This window comes from Lepidochelys kempii, chromosome 8 (genome assembly GCF_965140265.1).
Source record: "Lepidochelys kempii isolate rLepKem1 chromosome 8, rLepKem1.hap2, whole genome shotgun sequence".
Taxonomy (NCBI): Eukaryota; Metazoa; Chordata; order Testudines; family Cheloniidae; genus Lepidochelys; species Lepidochelys kempii.
In genome coordinates this window covers 74,316,110-74,338,433 of record NC_133263.1, presented here as the reverse complement: position 1 = coordinate 74,338,433, position 22,324 = coordinate 74,316,110, and the positions used below count along the sequence as shown (strand labels likewise).

The following is a 22,324-nucleotide window of genomic DNA, read 5'->3' as shown; positions in this document are numbered from 1 at the left end:
TTACTCCATTTTTTGGACACCCTTATCTTTATGACCATTTCTTTCTGTGTTTCTTTTTATAAGCCAGAGCTTTCAAAAGTTAAACTACTCTAAGTAGTATGTCAATTGTTGGTCTGTCCACCTTTATAGTATATGTGCTCCATCGTTATCAACTTTGTTGTTCTAGCAACTGAGTATCCGTTTTATATTATAAATTATAAATACTGTATCTAGACTTGTGAATGCTCAACAACTCTGAACATCGACCTTAGGTCTGTCAAGCTGGGCATCTAAAACTAGTGGATACATTAGAAAACGTGGGCATTAATTCTTAAGAAACGGACCATATGCCAGGAACCAGGCAGCAGAGGTGAATTATAATGAGATTGAAGATGGGTGGAAAGACTCTGTATTTGAACTCTGTATGTCTTTCAAGAGGGAGGGCAGTGGTGGGGAGGGAGGCGCATAAGCACAGTGGGATGGAAGACAGGATACTGGGCTTTGCCCTTGGGGAGAGGCTAAGGAAATGAGGGCCTTATTTTACTCCGAGAGTAGAGGATGAGGGGACAGGACTGGGGCGGGAGACAGTAGCTTCTCTTGGGGCAGGAAAGAGAGAATTTTTATATTTGTCCTCTGTGTGTCTACGATGGTGTGGTTATTTGTGTTACTGTAGAACCTAGGAGCTCTAGTGATGGACCAGGAACCCATTGTGCTAGTTGCTGTACAAACATTGTTTTAGTATTTATTGGACTGTTAAAGACAAAACATGTTGTAATGTAATTGTCACTTGTAATAATTCCTGGGCATTCCTATACCTCACTACAGGGATGCACTCATCAAAATGAAAGATGTTTATGAGAAGAATCCACAGATGGGGGATCCAGGCAGTTTGCAGCCAAAATTAGCTGAGACTATGAGCAACATGGATCGTCTTCGAATGGAAATACACAAGAATGAGGTTAAAAGCTATTAAATTATTCCTTGGAAAGTGTATTGAAATAGGAATATGTTGGTGTTCCCTGTAAGTCACAAACATAGGAACCAGAAAATTTCTCTGTTTGAAGAAGACAGTTTTCCATGGAGCATCTTTCCCCCTCGTATGTTAATGTAGCTAGACTGAGATGATATGCACTGAGTAATTTAATGTAAATTATTTTCTACAGATTTATTTTTAAGTTATTCATGTTAAATGGTTCAAGATGTCAGTTTTTACCATTTTCTCAACACCACTCCTGAGTATTAAACTAAGATGATAGCTTTGTGCTTCAAGCCAAGTAAATAGGAAACTTTGCATGATGATTTGGTATTTAGCAGATATCTATATATTTATTGGCACCTAAATTCTACACTGTTAAGTGTATTTGAAATCGTACATTTAGTGATATATAACATTTGCTGGTTGAGAATTCTCTGGTAATATTGACCCCAGATATTTTCTGACTTTTTTCCCATAAGGCCTGGCTCTCTGAAGTTGAAGGTAAAGTAGCAGCAAGAGGAGACAGAAGGCACAGCAGTGACATCAACCACCTTGTAACACAAGGAAGAGAGAGGTAACTATTTTAACTATCGTTACGTTGAAGCTTTACTGGAATTCTCAGCAGATTTTTTTTATTTTTCACAGCTATTCCCACCATGTCCATCTGGCATTTAAGTGCGTGATACCCACCTCTTCTTCTCCCACATTCCCAGATACACTATGTATGTCCTTCAAATGGCATCTTTTGGCCATAAGGTTCTAGGTTTTACTTCTTTTCATACTTGCCACTTCAGTGAAATAATGAATTTTCCATTAGAACACATGAGACAGAGTAGTCAGGTTTTAGGTAATTCAAGGTGAAAACGGTATATGACATCACCGAAGGGTCACTCTTTCAATTAATGTCCCCTGTTGACTTCTATAACTTCCCAAACATCTCAGATTTTTTTTCCCCATTTTGCTCCTCTGTCAGATCATCCCCATTGCTGTATCTTCCTTGTTAAACGTTAAATTTGGGCTGTTCTAATAGCAGAGTTCAGTTCAAGCCTTTAAAAAACAGCTCTGCTCCTTCAGAAAATAACATTCATTAATACTTAATCCATAATTAAATATTGCCAACCTGTTTTCCTGATGTGTTCACACTGATAGCCTAGAACAACTTTGAACAACCTTTTCTGAGTTGCACTAGGGATATGGAAATGTAACTTTTAAAGTTGTGTGTGTGGTTTTTGAGAAATATACAGAGTCCTTACTCTCCTCGTTGCATTATAGCCCTGAGGGGAGCTACACGGATGATGCAAACCAGGAAGTCCGAGGCCCACCACAACAGCATGCACACCATAATGAATTTGATGATGAATTTGAAGACGATGATCCCTTACCAGCTATAGGACACTGCAAAGCAATTTATCCTTTCGATGGTAGGGTTAACTCTGTATATTGTGCTAATTTGATTTTAAAAAACAGAACAAAAGACTGATGGATTATTTCTTATGAGAATCTTGCATTTCTGTTCTCTTTGTTTTAAAAAAAAATGATATTAGCAGCAGTGTTTTAAGGTCATGAGAAGTAGTCCATAGATCAATTGAATTCTTTGGCAGAATAGTACTTTTATATTGTTGTAACACAAATATTAGAAAAACAGCTACTGGCATATATTCAGCTTTATAACATGAGACCAGATTTTTGTGTGCAAGCCTATGTTTGTCCATATGTTCCCTTCCATAGATTATCAGTACTTCCTGTTTATATAAAGCTTACTTTTAAATCGTGTCTGAGCTGTGAGACTTTTTTTTGTCTGTTTTCCCAGGTCACAATGAAGGCACTCTGGCAATGAAAGAAGGGGAGGTTTTGTACGTTATCGAGGAAGACAAAGGAGATGGATGGACAAGAGCTCGAAGACAGAATGGAGAGGAAGGCTATGTGCCAACATCATATATAGATGTAACTCTAGAGAAAAACAGTAAAGGTGCAGTAACCTATATATAACAACTAAGGTGGCAGCTTACTACTCTACATTCCACAGGGAAAATACTGAATCACACAATTTCATAGAAAGTGTTAGGATATCTGAAGGCATTTGTGTGGTCTGTTGTTCACTGTGTGAGCTTGGCTAGAGACATTTTTTTTTCAGAGATGTTAGTACTAAAAGTAAAAAAAAAAAAAAAAAAGTCTTAAATTAAATTGCTCTGCAACATTTGCCTTATTTCTGCATTTACCTGTCTGAGGTCCTTTAGTGTTTTCATTTTACAAATCACTGGATCCGCTCCATTGATCAGGTCGTCTTGTTTTTATACTACTATTTTTAAATCCATTTTTAATATTCATTTGCTTCAGAAAGTAATTTTGACAAAATTCTGTCTGTATAATAATAAACTTGAAAATAACCTCTGTTCCAAATTGCAATTTCTGAAAACCTCTTTAGGATCTATTGTTCGTGCATCAGCAACTTTAACTACCACATACTTAAAACTCCAAAACAAAAAATAAGTAAACCACTCTACAACTGACTGAGCTCAGTTACTGAAAGTGTTCATAATTGTCTTTGCTTTGTAAATATACTAGCAGCTTTCATGTCATAAAAGGGAAAACATTTTCCTGTTCTCAAAGGTAAAAAAGCACAATCTACTCAGGATGGTCCATTAAAGATAGAGAAAGTACAGTATGATGACCTACCCTTTTATTCTCCTTCCAGCAGCTATGAACCTAGAATGTTGTCTATTTGATACTACTTTGGCTTGGAAATATTTTTGATGTTACTATATGGTTAAAACATAAAATGTGTCTTTCTGAATTCCCATTCTCCTTTCCACTCTTGAAAAGCTCTTAGTCTCTTTTTCTGAGTTCTAGTAAATGTTTTACATTCCCAGTGTAAAGGATCTTGAACCATAGCTAGAGGCTTTACATTTAATCACTTGTGGGTTAAAATTCAAACATTAGATCTACAGCCATTTTCCTTACCTAATTTTAAATAATGAAGGATAGGAAGGTACATTGCACTAGTTTATTACTAGACAAATAGCTGTTCTGGAATGTATGTTGAGAATAAGCTTGAAAGGGCTTTTGCTTGCCATCAGATATGGTTAATTGTTCAGGGATTAAATAGAATAGCTATTCTATAGCCATTTAGGATGGTTGATTAGAATTGAGAAGGCTTCTCTGTTTTCCAGATGCTTTCAATAACTGTTCTTTTCTTTTTCCTCTTGGACTGCAGGTTCCTGAAGCGGGTTTCTGAGAAAATGGGCGAGATGTTGAAGGAGGTTACATGCAGCTGCTTTTGGGGGAGGGCATTAGGCTGGGAGGGCCAGCAAAAAGAGGGAAAAGCAAGTTGCATGAATGCATGCAGACATACATTTATTCACTAACATTCTTGGCATTTCCATACATAATTAAGAACATGTTACAAATTCTTAAATTTCTGAAAACTCCATTATGGCAGAATAGAAAGGCAACCAGATTTTAAATAGTTCAGACTCATGGTCCTAAGTTCTGAAAGATGTACAAACTGTTCATCAGTTTGTATTACATTTTGGCTGTCTCAGCTGTCTTCTTTTCCTACCCCATTTTAATTGGCAATCGGAACCCTGTCATTTGTCCACATCTGCCAGTGCCACCTCCATGCTCGCCCTAACCTCCTCCTGCATGTCTAGAATTGTCAGGCACCCCTGCATAACACTTTTTATTATTTCCATTGCTTCTCATTTTATTTTGCATTTGTAGCAAAACCACTTTGTTTAAATATTTCCAGCACTAAAGTTTTCATCCCAGTGTCCATGCGTGCTGCTATAACTATTCCAATGCAACCATCGTTACATTCCAGTTTTCTTGGCATTATAACTGATGTAAACCTTTATGTATTTATGTTGATTTGGGGAAAAGACTATATCTCAGCTCTAGCCCCTGATGCAGTCACAGGATCTCCAAGAACTGTGGTTCATCTTCAGCACTTCAGTAGCCTGTTGTGAGCACTGAAAACCCGGCATAACAACAAAGAGAATCGCCACTACAAGACAAACGACTGTTTTCAGAAGTCAACTGCTTGCCACTCAAATGCTGCCTTAAAACTAGAGAGTGCCTAAATCTGTTGATTGCCAATCCTACCACTACAGTATCCCACGAAGGGCTTTGTGTCTCAGCTCAGTATGACCGCCTGTTACTCTTTCCAAAGTGCAGCAGCTGCTGAGGTAGCCAGGGTAGGTGTTTGTTTTCTAGAGCTCTACCTTAACATAATACATGGTGCATCATAAATTTTATGCATTGAAACTAAAGACATGTAAAAAAAAAATTATGAAAACTCTTTGATTGTTTTTTAATTTTGGGTTAGGAGGCTCCAGTGGTAGTCTGTTTTTAGCTGATGCTTCATTGTATGAACCAGTTGAAATTTGAGTGATACTTTGTAATGATCTATGTGCACTTTTACTTGTAAACAATTGACATTTGGATATGTTTATACGTGTAAATATAGCTGTCTGCAGTGCCCCTATTGCTTATGGTGTCTTTTCTCCCATTTGTGATTCTATTAATAAAATAAATCTTATCTGATTCAGTGGGGAACACTAGAATAGGGGACGTAGTGGGAGGGAGACTTGTATCATTTAAAGCTTCATAAGCCCAGCCACTTGCTGTTTGTGGAATGAGCTAATATTGTCTCTTTCACAGGGTTTGAAGCAATACTTGGACACAGCAGTGCTGGATTCTTTTTTTTTTAAATGAAAAATTCAGTGTTGTTAGAAATTGTACTACCAGTAATACTAAATCTGAGTGATTTCTTGTGTGGAAGTGTATTCCTTTGTTATGTATACCACTATTACACAGCTGACCTAGTGTATTACATTTGGGGGCTATTAAACTCAAGTTTAGATTTTTGGATATTGTATACAGGGTTATTTATATAAGGTGACATTACTCAATACTGACAAACTACATAATGTAGTTTTTTTTTAAACAGTGCTTTTTTATTTTAAAGTTAGAGAAGAGGTGGAAATGTGAGCTGATATTTTGGCTAAGAAGCCTTTGGTTGACTTGGCTAGATGCTTCAGAGGTCACTGGTAACACTTCCTGGTAAAGAACTAACTGTTCTTTTCATGCTACTGTTTGTTTTTCTAAAAGTGGAATTTGCTTCCTTTGGAGGCAAATTGCTTTCATGAGGGATAGTGCAACCTGTATGAGGGTTATTAAATATAGGGGGAAAATTTGTACTTGCACAGCTAGTTCTAACTCATTCTGAAATTTTGAACATGAATTGTCTTAATCTTACATTTTCCAGTAATTTTTAATCTTTTTGTGCACATGTTGATTTCTTAAATGTTAAATGCTTTGTTTAAAAATAGTGTTCTCTGTTGAGAATATTTTAATGGAATAAAAACTTTTCATGGTCAAGATAGCTTCCTTTTTGTCTTCTGTTACAAAACCATCCCTGTACATCAAATGTTTTATACTGATCCATTAATAGAGGGCCACATTATGTCACCCTTAGAGTGGTACGTTGCAGTGACTTCATTAGGCCTACTTGTGGCATGAGGAACAAAAGTGGCCAAAGCTGGCTCCGAGTTGCTGAAATATATACAGGGCAGTGACTCTATATGCCACAAAATGACTCTTGTGGTTACAGTTTTATTTATATAACAATTTGTATTTGAAAGCTACATATCACAAGAAACACCCTCTATGTATATATTATGAGGTTATGGTGTCAATAGTAAACCTGTCTTGAACATAAGCTTGTTTCACCTTTTTTTAAATGTGGCCGTATCAGGCCTTCCCAAAGGATTAAAGCATGAGTTTGCCATTTGATGGGCCAGATTAAAATCTGTGCAGGGTGAGGTGTGTTTCTTTACTAAAATAGATTGCTCAATCTAAGGATTTTATAGCATATGCCTCAAGGGTATCTCAATTACTTTCAAAGTCAATGCACAGGAATATTTCTTCTCCCCCTCCGCAGGAGGGATTTTTAAGTTTTTACACGCATTGAGACATTAGTGCAATTCTTCTAGCTAGCCATCCACAATCTACCATAATCATATTAATGCCTCCCTCACACTACAGTAATTCATTATCATTTTGTTTCTAATGGTTTACTTAGAGATCTGGCTTTTGGGCCTATCATTTAAAGTGCCAAAAAGGTCATTAACTTGCTTTCTTTCGCAAGTGGAGACAGTTAGTGTGCCAGGTAGTGGTCTCTGGTCTCAGTGGAGGAGAGGGCCTGTTTGTGACTCGTATAGCGTGTGAGGTCCAAAACTGCATTGAGCTTTGTTTATATTTAAGTGTGGCCCTGGAGCGCACAGCGGTGATTTCCATGTAATAACCTCAGTTATTAGTTTGCTTTTCCTCCTTAGTCCCCATGTGGACTCCTCTCCTCCCCCCCTCCTCCCCCCCTCCTCCAATAATTAGGGGATTTGCGTAATTAACTACAGGCAACAGTAATAAAATCACCTAGCTAACTTGAGTGCAGGGATTTGTATAACTGAGAAATAATCACACACTTCAGTGGGCAGAGAAATTTCTAGTTCAGTGTAAGATTTTAATCAGCATCATAACTTTTGTCACTGAGGCTGTGGTTATTTATTTTTCTTGATCGCTTATGGGGGTCCTTATGAAAATCCAAGTAAATTAAATTTGACTGACTATCTACTATTTGAACTTCCTGAAATAATCCTAAAGCACTAGAGATGGTTTCTCTTGTAGAAGGCTGATTTCATTTGACCATTATAGATATTGCTATAAAATATGGCACAGGTATATTACTCTTACAGTGGAGATGAGGATTCTGAGTAAGCCCTTTTGAGAGTTTATCAATTTAAAAAAAAGTTAAGGAAAAACCCATTAGCAGCCATGATCTACATTGCAGTCACAGCTGCACCGACACTAATTTGCTGTCTCCCCTATTTCATAAAATACCATCCAATGTTGATGGTTTATTACAGGTGAGCTTTTCTAATATCTCCATGACTAGTTCCTCAAAGACTTGAACTCCACCACACTTTGCCATCAGATTATACAGTTCCTCTTAATTGTATACAGCAAAGATTGATAGATTAATCTAGCTACTACTTACTAACCTCTGTTTCCTCCTGTTTGCTGGAGAAGACCTGAGATACAGGTGCAAACCTCTAGCTAATGGTGAAGTTGAAGACATTTTAATGATCTTGATTGCTTAGCTATTTGTTCTTCTCATCCCCTTGTTTGGGCTTTTTCCCCCCACTCATTTCCAGCACACATGACATAGTTTGTACTGGAGCCTGAACAACAAACCAGAACACTCTTGAATAGTAACTTGTGCATTACGAAGTCCAGAGTAACTTCTAAATACTATTTTCCTGGGAGACAAATGGTATCAGCTCATGGGTGCTATGTACCTTGGTGAAAGAATATATCAAACTCTACCCTAATCAACTAGTTAATTTTCTGTTCCATTACAGTCTCAGCCGTTTCTTCCCCCGTCGCCAGGACAGTATAAAAAGGACACTTTCTTAACAGATCACATTATTTCCTGTGATTATAGTGTACAATGACCCACTGTACAGTATTTATATTTTAATTCACAACTATGTACAGGTTCATATTAAGGAATATCATACAACTGATACTTTCTAAAATACCTATCGTTTTTTATTTACAGTACACTGTTTCATTATTGATAACATTAAGTAAAACACCAATAGTAATGACTAGTAGACATCAATAGACACTTTTGTAAATCACAAGAATACATTATGCAGACTATCTTAAATTTGACTGTTCAAGAAATTATTAAAACATGGTTACATATTAATAAATAAATTATTCATTTAGAAATCAGTAGCTTTTAAACAATTCATAAATGTGCATTGTGCAATTTACAAATCCTAAAGATCCTGTGAATGCTAGAAGCTTGTACAGTGACAAATGGGCAATTTCTTTTAAATGGCAAACTTGAAGTAATCATATCTTAAGGGTCCATTTGATATTTCATTGCTCTACCTGTTTCACTGGAGAAGGTTCTAATTTTCGGGAGAGAGCAGTTAAAATCTGGTTGAATTTCTCGTATCTCTCTCTCTGATTAACTTGTGCTCCTTTGCTGCCCCATAACAATCGCATTTGAAATTCTGTCTTGAAGATCTCACTCATCTCATCATCTGGCTGAAAACCTAATGAGGAAAACAGAAAATGCATAACAGTGTATGACCTGAAGAAGAACTCAGTGATTCAAAAGCTTGTCTCTCTCAAAATTGGTCCAATAAAAGATAATACCTCACCCACCTTGTCTAACCATCAAATTGGCTTTTACTTGGTGATGGGGGGCGGGTTCTAAGGTTATTGAACTTTTCCAAAAGTACATCTATGCTCAAATGTTGGGTTCTTTTTATACTATCGGCTTTATTTCCAAAATAAATATTTGGAGATATTAAAAAGCTGGGTAAATACTAAAAAACACTTCCACTGGCCATGCTGTGGGGACATGTAGATGACTTTGGTTTAGTTAAAGATCATTGGCACAGGATATACTCAGAACCAAGGAAAACTTTGGCTCTTGATAGTGCGTAAAAAAGGTCAGACTAGGAGATCATAATGGTCCCTTCTGGCCTTAAAAATCTATAAAGACTGTTAGGTGAAGAGGAGATGGTGTAATGGCAGCTCCTGAAAAATGTAGAGCTCTCTGAGAGTATATATTTGCCTGCAATAACTTTATTTTTCATTTCCCTGCACCAGCAGAAAATCTGTTCAGTGTGATTAATATTGGTCATAGTTCTTGCAAACACACAAGTGGAGTCAGAATTTTTTTTTGCAGGCAAAATAATCACTTGAGCTGGAATTTAGTCCGATTGGTGGGGTTAATAGATACCGGATTTGAAGAGCTCTATGGGCTCTTCAATGAGAAGGGTCTCAGTTTTACGGCACTTCCAGGAGCACAGAATCCCTGAAAACCATGCTGGGTCTTTGCTTCCTGAGTCAGAAGATAGAATACCGTCTACTGAACCACCTGCTTCCCTTGCCGGTCGTCTAGCCACATACTAAGCCACTTTGACCAATCTTAAATTATATGAATGGCTGCAAATTGTCATCAACTCCTTATCAACATATGTTGAGAGTCCTCTTAGCTTCTTACGTGCATATTTACTTAAAAGGTCACAATGGCTCTGACTTAACAGATAAATGTGTATAGTGCAATTGCATTACCATGCTGCTAACTGGATAAATACAAAATGACTGTTTAACTCGAGCCAGCCTGATGATTCACTTGAGAGTGTATTCGGCTACTGTGGCCTGGAAGAGACTTTGATTTAGGAGAATCGCAGCCTTGGGAGAGGAGAGAAGAATGTATTTCTTGCAGCAATTCCTAGTCCACTTAAGTGAAAGACCTTCTCAAAGATATTCACAGTTCTGTACAACAAGAGTTCCTACAGAAGATAGGTTAGGAGGGTATGAGCTAGTGACAAAACTTCAGCTAAGGGAGAGTCAGACACAAAAGGAATGTAGAGGATTTTCTTTCGAGAGAATCTAACAGCTAATGGAGAGACTGATTCACTAACAAAAAGCAATAAGAAGCCATGTAGGTTTAACGTGGAAATACTCCTTTTCATACAGTACGTTTCCTTCTGTAGGGCATGCTGCTGAGAGTTGCACACAGTAGCTGTAGCATCATGCCCTCAGACTAATCCAGTCGAGAGGGGGAGATAGGACAAAGGCAAATTCCTGGTCAATTTACATGTTAACTTTTCTCAGATTTGTCAATTGCTGAAGAAAAAGCCTGTACCAGATTTTCTAAGCTGTTATTTCAGTTACTAATAAGAGCCTGGACTCTTGGGAGAATATGCAGTATCTCTTCATTACTTTAACAAAACACCTCTCACGTTCTGCTCACTCTGAGAAATATTGAACTGGTGAAATGTGCAGCAAGATTTTACTGCTGCCAGTGTCCCTACCTTCCAGTATCCTTTCCGCAGTCATTCGGTACATGTCAGCATTTTGTGCTATAAAACGGGCTGTGGCTAAATGCTTGAGCATTATTTCACAGCTTTGGTCGGTGTTTTCCCACAGGTCCATCCCATCAAAAATGACAATCTGTCGCTCCATCAAGGTAACCGAGGGCATCAGCAGGGGCACGGTTATGTTGTTTTGGGGAGCGCACACGGACTCTGGAAGAGATGCAACACAGCCACTCAACAATCGTAAATCCTGCTAATTTACAAGCTAATTATAGTACATTTTTCCCTAAACCAGTTACAAATAGCATTTGTTTTGAGTATTTTTCCCTTCCATAATATGCCTCTGTAATCCTTCAAATTAGCATCCTCACTATTCATCCCTGCCCCCCAGCTTCCAGTTAATATCCTGATAAATCTAGAATCTACTGTAATGCTGAAAAATTGCAGCTGGTGCAGGGCAATAGCTCGCATCCCATCTATGTTCTCTGCTGAAGTATTAGGAATCGAAGGCTAGAGCAACACAGGAATTGAAGTGCATCAGTGCCACTTTAGACACTTATGTTCAAAATTCAGATCTTCAAATCCCCTCTCAGCTGCCACCTTACCCTGAAGGTGCATAAAGTCCTTTGGTGCCTAAGTTTCTGCCATTAAAGTACGCTGCCTGTGAGCAAGTGCACAGCCACTTAAGTCCTGACGCAGACAGGATTTACAAACCAGGCATGCAGCTCCTGCTCCTCCTGGAATGTGGATGCAGCGGGCATGAGTCTGAAATGGGAGCAACAGCAGCAGCAGCTACACGTGGGGCTCAGAGTTTATGGGGCTCTGAGCCTTCCCACAAGTAGAAGCAGCAGCACCCCTGTGACTTGACAGGGCCGGAAGAACTAGCTCAGGTGGAAGACCCTGATCCGCTTCCTTCCTTCTGCATGAAGATTGGTTTCCCCTGCTGCTTCCCTCTCACCTCCAGGATGCAGCGTAAGTAAGGGTATGGCTACATTGCAATCAAAAGTGCAATTACGGCTCAAGTAGACATACCTGAGCTAGCTCTGATCTAGCTACCTTGACGGGCAATAACAGTGAAACTGCAGCAGCAGAGGTGACAACAGGGGCTGGCTGCTCTAATATATATTCTGGGTCCCTAGTGGGCTTGTAGAGCTAGCTTGGGTGTGTCTACACAGGCTGCAGTCTTGCTTCTGAATGCAGTGTAGACATATAGGAATCTGCCACACCACCGTTCTTCCTCCTTTGCAGGGGGAAAGGGAGGCTCTGCACAGATTTGCTTTCTACTAGTCAGAATCCCAGTGAAGCAGAAGGGCCTTGTCAGTTCCCCTGCCCTCCTCGCACTCCATAGTGGGTGTGGGGAGGGGAAATGCTGGGAGCACAAGGGGTGTTACACTCTGGTTTGGCTAGCTATGGACTTACTTGCAGATATGGACTCCTCTGATTTATTCATCCCTGTGCCGTGTTCCATCACACACAACGATGCAGTGTCACTTCAGCGCATGATCACATATAGCCACCAGAATGAGTGAAACGCCACTTCTGTACTAATCTACTATATTGACCGGGCTGAGGCAGTCGTACAGCCTGCCTGGTCTGTGCTATGGGAGTTGAAGGCATTCACAAGCTAGTGAGTAGGACTATGCTGAACTGACTCCATTTCTGTGTATGTCCGTTATTACATTAATGGAGAGGGGAAGCAAGGTAAAGGCTATTCAGACTGAAAATCTGTCATTTGCAGTAAACGACTTAGTCTGGTTCCCTTAATGAAAACAAATATGGTGAAGGCCAGTGTCACACACGTCTGGCTGCAATCCCACGTGCTACACACTCACCTCTCCCTTCATGCAGAGCTTTGCTGAACGGCTTCAACTGCTTTTCATAAGTAACGGCAGTTTGGGTGTAGTGGTGCCGTAAAGTCACCCATGTTTGTTCCAACCTTGCGATCTGTTCAGATGCAAAGAAGAGAGTCCAATTTTCATTTTGCAACAATTCTTAAGTAAAGCCACTATGCTGCTTCTGGCAGACACCAGAGGGTTAATTCGGATTGGTCTGAATCATAATAATATGATACCATCTCTTGTTTAAGCTTATGCAACAGTTTGCCTCTTCCACTGGATCCTGACATTAATAAATAACAATACCTTGATAAAACTTAATACCACTGAATAAAACATCCTAGTATTTAGGCAAAATAATTGTGTGCTCCTTGGGGAAAAAGCCACAACCCAATGTTCTGTTCCCATGAAGTGGCCCTTTCCGGTCATCTAGGACAAGTTTCAAATCACCACAGGCCAAGATACAGCTAACAAATTCCTCTCACTCAAAAATTAAAGCAGCATTCCTGGTGCCACATCTGGCAATCTCTCCTTGCAACTACTGTCTCACTTTCCTTGTGTAGTAGTAAACTTTCAGCCAAGCATTTAGCTGATGCAATAACAGCATGTTTCTCTGCTGAGTGATTTTAAAAGGGCCCTAAACTTAGATTTAATGTCGGGGGGGAAAACATCAGGGTTTTTTTTTTTACTGGATTGACAAATAAATAATTGCTATACCATGTCCATTTGCACGTAACAAATGTACATTTCTTTGTTTACAGACCAGCTATTCTAAATACTCTGTGTTTCTAACGCTGTTATTCAAGGATTAGATATGAGAACTGTCTCCCAACTGGCATGTGTGATTGGAAAATTTTGTTTAGATAAATGTTACTAGCTGAATTCAGATAACATCCATTCTTTTGGTATTTAGGGTTTTTACTGCTGGTTGCTCAACTTTCTCTCATCAAAGTGTTAATCTCAAAAGGTCATCTATACCCTGCAGGATCACAAAAAAAGCTTTCACCAAAGAGCATAATAGAGATATATTCAAAAGAGGCAAATTTCTGTAATTGCAAAAAATAATTATTTGTTTCATAACAAATTTGTTGGTTTTTTTAAATAGTACAGAAGAAATGTCTTGACGCTATCAGACCTGCCTTGCTTTAAAATAAACAGACCGTTGTTCTATAAAGCAAAGTTTTCTTCTTGTCCTGGCATTGAATGGAATGAGATTGTTATGATCAAAAGTATTGTAAGTTCATAATGGCTAAACTTATCTTAGCTCTTATGACCATCTGTCTGTCTACATGGGGATGGGCCTTCTATAATGCCCATTCCTGTCACATCTAAGCACTTGTCTAAGGGCTTTAAAATGTTGAAAAAAATCAACTAACGAAAATTAAGCTCTTTGAATACCATAAAGGGAACCTTGTTTTACCTGTGGCATTTCAAGTGCTTTCATGACAGCAGAGAATGCGTACAAATCCCCCAGGGAGTCCTTCAGTTCCATGGCTACCTGGATGATCCTGTTTAATGTTGCAGCCCTCTCTTCTAAGTTTCCTGTGCAGCCCAAAATATCCACAGCTATTCCGATTGCCATGGTGTTGTGTCTAGAGAGAAGCAAGTCAGTGATATCTAGAGTAAACTATTGAAATGATAAGAAGTGATCAAATAACAAAGGCAACGCTTAAAAGACCTTAATGTCCCTAGACAGGATTAAATGGATGCTACTGACAATGCTGCTGTTACATGGAGCTCAGGGACAATGGTACGCTTATGTGATATAGACTGACCATATATTGGAGGCTTCAGGGAACAGATCTGCCCTTATGTTATTGCACACCTGTGATGGGGTGTCCACCTCACACAGTTCCTGAAGGGGTAAGGTGACTAGGTAAGCCACTTAGACTGCACCTAGAGGAAGAGCCAGGGAGCAAGGATTAATGAGAAGAGGCTCAGCTGGACAGGAACAGGTGGGGCCTGTATTAAGCCCAGGAACAAAGAGCAGCAAGGGGAAGTAGTTTGCAGTCACTGCCTGGGAGAAGGGAGGTGTGTTTGAGGCAAAGAGATAGGTAACCTGCAATTACTCCCTGGGAGGAGGGAGTTTGGGCTGGTAAACCCAGGGAAGGAGGAGAGCCAGAGAGCTAGGAAAGGCTCAGGGGAAAAGCAGCAGGAAATAGGATAGGGCAGACCTTGGATGCTGAAGAGAGGGCCCCAGAGCTGGAACCTGGAGCAGAGGGCGGGCTCAGGTTCCCCTACCAGAATCAGACTCTTAATACCTGGTTTTTTCCTCCAAGCACTCCCTCCATGGAGTTGCCTGATGATCTCCAGGAGTCCTCCTAAGCACAAAGCTGTACAATATCTCTGTGTCCCAATAAACTGCCTCTCAGTGGATTTCAACATAGTATACAATACTGTAAAGTGTTTATTGGGGAAGGAGGGTGTTTCTACCTGGAGATATAAGACACACCAATACCAACAACAGACTGATATTCTAGCCAAGTGTCTCAGAACTGAAGCGAAATGTAACAAGAACGTATACCTTTCAATTATGTCCAAGCGCAATTGGTGTCCATAGGGCAATGTAATGAGCTCCAGACCTGAGCTCACTCCCATCCTCCTCCTCATCTCTTCAGAGACCTCTAGTATCCTAGCAACCTGTCAAGTGCAAAAGTTCACACACACTGATCCAGGAAGTTGACTTATTTAAGGAAAGGAGGAGTTTGATTCCTTCCTACTGTTACTCTAACTCGCTGTGTAGCTAGAACACTAATATAAAGCCATTTAAAAATATCCCCGTTAAACAGAAACATGCTGAGTACATTAAACACAATGAGGTTTTGTGCAGAACTTAGAAATGCTTTCCTTTAGTGAGACAAGTGTATGAAAACAAATAAGAATTATGGCCAAGAAATAAGGACTAATTCTTTGATCTGGTTTTTAAAAAACAACAGAAAACAAGCAGCATCATAAGGAGATTTTCTTCTAGAGAAGAGAGCCGTAGGGCTTGTGTCAAACCTACAACAGATCTGATCAAGCACTCTACCAAAAGCAAATCCCCACACATCCAACAAAAGCATGGAGTGGCCTCGTGGCTTCTTTGCTCTGACACGAACGCTCTGTGGCCAAGATACTTAACCTCTTTGCCTCACTTTCCTCATCTGTAAAATAGGTATAATACTGTAACACTGCTGCTTCTCCACGCCACAGGACTCTTGTGAGAATGAATTAATGTACACAAAGCATTCTGAATTTGGAAAGGACTATGTGAGTACTCCGTGTCTGACAGTAATTCATACAAAAAAGCCTCTATTTTCCCTCCCTACTGCATTAGTCCTTGCCTTTCAAATACATAATGATTATTTGTAGTTTGCTACATCTATAAGAACTATTAATCTGTATTAATCTTAATAATGTTCATATTATCTAATGAAATACTTATGGGTATTGTTTTAATGTTCATATGCTGACAAATTTCTAATCTAATCTGCCTCTCTATCATAGCATCTAAGTGCCAACCTCTATCTTCAGGACTGTATTAAGGCAATATGGGGCCTTAGGCACACCATGACACTGGCTACCCAATGGCTTTACCCCCCAGACGATCCCCATTTCCTCCCAGAGAGACAAGAGTGGTGGCAGAGGGCCTCATGGAGAGGCCAGGGTTAATCTGCTTGGGTGAATAGATCAGAATCACTGCTCATCTCCTCCTGCCATACATAGATCCCGACTTGAGTGGAGTTAGTGTGTGCCACCAGAGCACTAGGTCTGGGAGTTAACAGCCCATTGAGATGAATGGGACAGTTTCTCCTCTCACAGCTATTGTTCCAGGCGTTCTACAGACAAGCAGACATCAATACCTCAGTTACACCTGGTAAATGTTTGAGTGTTCCTCCACAATTCTGAGGGCTACAAACTTTATTTTTTAAATGAAAGCTGAGATTCTGATGTAATCAGACTTCAGGATCTGGGGTCCTATACACAGATTTATAGTGTGCAGGCTTTAATCTGGCCCTGTTTGTATGCAAATCTGTTGTAATACTTTAGAATTCGATGGTACCAATAGAATATATCCAATTCCAAACAAATGGCAATCCTTCAATCCCAGCAGCACAGGCAGAGAACAAGCTGTCATTTCAGGTTGCATCTAAATGAGTTCGATATTCACAGGATCAGGGGGGAAAAGCAAGATCGAAAGAGAATGCATAGGCACTTTGATAGGGTCAAACTGAGTGAAGCACAACGTAGCCATTAGAAAGAAGCATCTCCAGCCACATTTGTTCCAGGTCTTTTAATATTCCATCATGGAAGCAGAGTTCTTAATTAAGTTTGCTAGGCTAATTACAGAAGCTAAGATTTCCTATTAAACTAGGGTATACCTAAGGGAATTACTTCAGTCAACACACACTTTTGCTATTTGATTGTAAGCCATTCTTCTTGTTATAATGGTTTTAAAATTCCATTTTTTAAAACTTTATCTGCGGTAGAAGGAGAAAAGGTACTATATTAGTTAGATTGTGCCGGGCTTTGAAAAAAAAGGGTTAGAGAAGTGCTATTATTAGAACTATTGGTTTTCTGAAGAGGCTTAGAAAACAAGACCTATGAGGAACGTTTGAAAAACTGGGCATGTTTAGTCTTGAGAAACTAAGATTGAGGGAGACCTGATAAGTCTTCAAATATGTTAAGGGCTATTATAAAGAGGACTGTGAACAATCTCATGTCCACTGAAGGTATGAGAAGAAGTAATGGGCTTAATCTGCATTAACTGAGATTTAGGTTAGATATTAGGAGAAACTTTCTAACTATAAGGGTAGTTAAGCTCTGGAATAGGTTTCCAAGGGAGGTTGTGGAATCCCCATCACTGTAAATTTTTAAGTTGGACAAACACTGTCAGGGATGGTCTAGGTTTAGTACATCCTGCCTGATGTCTTCTCGGGGTCCCTTTTAGTCCTATGCTTCTATAATTCTATGACTGTAAGGAAGCCACATTCTGGCATTTCTTCCGGAAGGGTGGTGCAGAGGTGTAGCTGCTGAGTGAGGTTCCCTGAGCCATTCTGTGTATGAGGAACAGATGGGCATCGGAATGGCTCAGGGGGGCCTAGGGAAGCACATTCAGAAGCAGTCAGTGCAACTGCCTCAGAAAGAAACAGTGTATGCGACTTCAGCATCTACTGGTGGATGCCAGCAGGTGGTTAGGGCGGGTGTGCTAGCCACACCCATACCTGGCTAATCATGCTCCCTTGGGGCTGTGGAGCCACTAGTAAGCACACTAGCATTGGGGGAGTACTAGCAGTAACATTTTGTTGGGGAAACTGGCACAGCCTGGTTCTTTCTACCTTACAGTGTAATATTCATGTTAGGCAGGTTCACCTGTCATTCCTCAATACACCTGAAATCAGTGCTGCACTGTTTGTTCATTTTTATGGCTGACAGTAGTCACGTGTCCCATTCGCCAACCTGTCTCCCAAATGAGTCTTGGAGACACTGTGCAGTTCTCCATGTAAGCTATTAGAAACCACGGGGGGCGGGGAAGAGCCCTTGCTAGGTCACTGAGCACGCAAAACTCTCTTCTAAATCTTATGCTCAGTGAGTGGCAGATGAGACAAATGCTGTACCTTCATGAGGCAAGTTTTACAGCAAACATTGTAGAGAAGAGTTTGTTTTGAGTTATAACTAAATGATAGTCACAGCATTATCCATTTCTGCCTCAGGAGGAGCCATTGCCCCTCTCTGGATATTGGGGAGGTGGTGTACATTTCTTTAGCGTAATTAGAAACAATATCACTTCTCACAAATATAGTTCCCAAATGACTGACTGAATTAACTGATGCACTGATTTTACCTCATGTGAGTGTGCAAATATGCCGTTTGAAAATCACTACAATGCACCATCTCTTTGGCCTCCAGCGCCCTTTGGAAACTAACAAACCTTGATTATGCTTTCACAGTAAAGCACTCCTAACAAGAAGCAGCAGGGCTGGAAAGGCCTTTCCATTCTTTCTGCAGTGGGCTGGCTGGTGCTTCCATTATTTAGACTCAATCAAGAACCATTCAATTCCAATTCCAATAGATTGTATAGAGAGTTTAAAGGGGTGTAATGGAGCTGATGGCGGTAAGAAGGAAATGCTATTTGAAACTGTGCACATGTAACGCGGACAGACCCCGGTCGTTGGGGGGTGGGATTGAACCTGGGACCTCTGGAGCTCAATGCATGAGCCTCTATCACATGAGCTAAATGCCACCTGGCTCTTAGCTAAGGCTGTAGAGCAGACTCATTAATTGCTCTCTCAGTGCCACTAGATGGGACAGAACACCACACCCAGGTGGTGTGTGGGTTACACACAGATCATGTCATTCGAATCACAGGCATTGCAATTATGACATATCCTAACTCCCCTGGATTTCATTAGACCCAGTGCTACTGATTTCAATGGGAATTGGGTGCCTAAATAACTTTGAGGATCTGGAACCAGGTTCACACTGAAGAAGTGCGAGGCATACCACGCTTTCTCTCAAATACTGTGTCTGTAATGGATACAGCATTCAACCATCCACTTCAAATGACTTAGAATTCAAATGGGTTTCATGTTCCCTTTAAATAAAATCATTATCCTATAAAAAGGGCTGTTTGTACTTGAATTTCTCTCTTCTTTTTTCCATGTTGCTGATTCCAGAATCGCTGCTCAAAGATTTGCCAGTATAACCAAGCCTGCCTCCTTGTAAAAATATCTGTGTGCTTCTGATGCTTACCAAGGTGTGCAATAGAGGATACAAATGGCATGTGAGGAGAGAACTGCATCTAAACGCTCTGCAGGCCCCTTCCACTACCTCTCATCCTGTCAAGGCCCAAAGGCCCAAACAAGGGTTAGAAGAGCAGTATTCATACTGGAAGCTAAAACAGATTGTATTCTATTCAGGTTCTTAGCTCATGCCCACCATTTTGGTATCTGAGTGCCTTCCAGTAACATGAGCAATGTGTGGTGTCCTCATTCTCTGATATGGGATTCATTCCTTCAGAATAAATACCATTTTTCCTAATCTCAGTTTCACGATTCAGCATTTCTGCTGTAAATAAATCTACAACAAACAAAGAGAACATCAAATTTGTGTGGAATGGAGGGAAATATAGCTCTAAAATTAGGGACAACTAAGAGGGATTTTTGGTCCAGAGACAAATTTGTAATCATTCTTCCTAGGCTAAAAGCTCTTTTCCAACCCTACCCCTTGACAAATCCCTGCAAGTCCCCCAAGTAAATATATACATTACCTTAGTCCCAGATCTCTCCTTTAATTCTTTCAAATCTCTGTTTTAAAAAAGCTTAATCTGGCAGGGTATCTAGTGACATGCAGAAAAGTTAATGCCCTTTACAATTATTAAAAACCAAATAATCAATTACCTTGCAGTCCATTCTAAGCATATGCCGGGCAATAATCTTTGGATTACTGTTGGTGAATAGCTCCTTAACTCTTTTTAACATTGGTGTTTCAAGTGGCTTGTTTTCAGGAGGAAGAAGTTTGGATTCAAAATCATTTGGTTTAAAACTGGATACTGTCTCAAGAACAGGTACTACAAACATGCTGCCTTCTTCAGCCATCTCAGCCCAAGCTGCTAATGGATCCATTGAGCTCTGTAAGGCATCATCTTCATGGATCAGATAACTTGTTTCAGAGTTCCTGAATGAGAGCAATCCATTCTCTTTAGCTATCAGATGCTCCACATAGCTGCTGTTCTGAGACAGAGGTTGCTGTGTTGCTCCACAGTCTATGGAAGTGGCAGGGTTTAATTCACAGTAGTGTGCCTCTGAACTGTGCCAAGCTAAAGGAGACTGAGGTTGCCTCAGCAAGGGCACTTTGTTGGGTTTAGGCGGAGGCTTGGGACAGAGCTGACTGTCTGATCCTCTAAGAGCTTCTCCTACTGGCGACTCAGAAGCGATCCTCTGAACTACTGTGGGGCTTAGAGTAGGTTCACTGCCTGTTCTAAATGCAGGGGAATTTGAACATGGGCTTGTATCTACTTCAGGTAACTGAGATGGATGCCTTGAACCTGTAGGTGAAGAACAGAATCATTTTTTATGATGTAATAATAGCATTAAGGCAAAACTACATATAATCCTGAGATACATTTTACAGTTCTTTTTTGTTGCTGTTGTTGTTTACTGGGGGAAGTGTTTCAGATTATGTAAATTCTTCATTCTGTCAAACACTGTTTAAAATGTATACTTTAAGAGATGAGCTACCAAACAGATCCTCACAAAATCCCAGATACAGAGAGCAGCTGGGCTGTAATGTCACCCTGTGGTAACACTGACAATAACCCACAACCCCACAGCACACAAAGGCTGTACAGTCAGAGCTGGAAAGTCCTGGCTTGGAATGGGAGTGAGTTTGTAACTTGATCTGCCAGATAAAAATGGAATCTAGCTGCACCACACGAGGCCTATGAGTCATTTTTAAGAATGACATGTTTTGAAAAGAAAGAAAAACTTCCTTAAAGTGGAGTCTGGGCATGTAGTGAGGTATGAAAAGAATGAACTTCAGGGAATCTACTTCTGTAACCCTAAAAGACAGTTGACTCAAATATGAGGGAATGTGTGTACACTGTAATATTTACACACATAGGCCCCATCCTGCAGTTACCACACAGGCAAACATCCCATTGACATCAAATGAGGGCTGGCTGCAGGATTCTTAAGACCAGAAGCGGGCAAACTACAGTCCGCGGGCCACTTCCGGCCCGCAGGACCATCCTGCCCAGCCCCTGAGCTCCTGGCCGGGGAGGCTAGCCCCTGGCCCCTCCCCCACTAGTCCCCCTCCCCTGCAGCCTCAGCACGACATGACGCCAACGCTCTGGCCCACCGCTCCTGCTGGGCAGCGCGGTGGCAGCGTGGCTGGCTCTGGCTGGGTAGTGGGGCGTTCCTGCTCTGAGCAGCATGGTAAGGGGCGGGGGTTGGATAAGGGGCAAAGGGTTCCGGGGGGGCAGTCAGGGGACAGAGGGCAGTTGGATGGGGCAGAGGTTCTGGGAGGGGGCAGTCAGGGGACAGGGGGGTTTGGATAGGCATGGAAGTCCGGGGGGGGCCTGTCTGGGGGTGCAGGTGTGAATAGGGATTGGGGCAGTCAGGGGACACAGAGCAGGGAGGTCGGATAGGGGGTGGGGTCCCAGGGGTGCCTGTCTGGGGGCGGGGGTTTGGATAGGGGTCGGGGCAGCCAGGGTACAGGGAGAAGGGGGGTGGGGTTTGGATGGGGATGGGATCCTGGGGGGTGGTTAGGGGCCGGGGTCCCGGGAGGGGGTGGTCAGGGGACATGGAGCATTGGATGGGTTGCGGTTTCTGAGGAGGGTAGGAAGTGGGAGGGGGCGGATTGGGGGTTAGGGCCAGGCTCTTTGGGGAAGCACAGCCTTCCCTGCCCAACCCTCCATACAGTTGCACACTCCGATGGAGCCCTCGAGCCAAAAAGTTTGCCCACCCCTGCTTAAGACAGAAGTTCCCATACTGTGGCCCATGGAGAACTTGCTGGTTGTCTACAGAGAGCTGACTGATTACTTCACACTTCTCATTACCCCAATTGCTACATTGCATTAAAGACCCCCCAGACTGTAAGGTCTCCAGAGTAGCGACTGTCTCCTACTATGTGTCTGCAAGGTGTCTAGG

General features: G+C 41.1%; 2 protein-coding genes across 6 annotated transcripts in view; one reads left to right on the top strand and one right to left on the bottom strand.

Annotated features, from left to right (window-relative positions):
* FNBP1L (formin binding protein 1 like) overlaps positions 1 to 6,327 on the top strand; it is a 95,689-nt gene extending 89,362 nt beyond the window's left edge. For 3 of the 4 annotated variants that reach the window (XM_073357021.1, XM_073357023.1, XM_073357024.1), the window contains 4 exons: positions 805 to 937; positions 1,435 to 1,529; positions 2,228 to 2,376; positions 2,766 to 6,327. In XM_073357021.1, the coding sequence (XP_073213122.1) occupies positions 805 to 937; positions 1,435 to 1,529; positions 2,228 to 2,376; positions 2,766 to 2,944 (556 nt within the window). In that variant the 3' untranslated portion in view covers positions 2,945 to 6,327. The remainder of the gene's footprint in view (positions 1 to 804; positions 938 to 1,434; positions 1,530 to 2,227; positions 2,377 to 2,765) is intronic. The other variant, XM_073357022.1, reaches the window with a different exon arrangement.
* Positions 6,328 to 8,630: 2,303 nt separating this feature from the next.
* The window catches only part of BCAR3 (BCAR3 adaptor protein, NSP family member), a 91,327-nt gene continuing 77,633 nt past the window's right edge, over positions 8,631 to 22,324 (bottom strand). For both annotated transcript variants that reach the window (XM_073358223.1, XM_073358224.1), the window contains 6 exons: positions 20,075 to 20,721; positions 15,220 to 15,335; positions 14,116 to 14,287; positions 12,693 to 12,804; positions 10,858 to 11,070; positions 8,631 to 9,081 (listed from right to left, as the gene is read on the bottom strand). In XM_073358223.1, the coding sequence (XP_073214324.1) occupies positions 8,903 to 9,081; positions 10,858 to 11,070; positions 12,693 to 12,804; positions 14,116 to 14,287; positions 15,220 to 15,335; positions 20,075 to 20,721 (1,439 nt within the window). In that variant the 3' untranslated portion in view covers positions 8,631 to 8,902. The remainder of the gene's footprint in view (positions 9,082 to 10,857; positions 11,071 to 12,692; positions 12,805 to 14,115; positions 14,288 to 15,219; positions 15,336 to 20,074; positions 20,722 to 22,324) is intronic.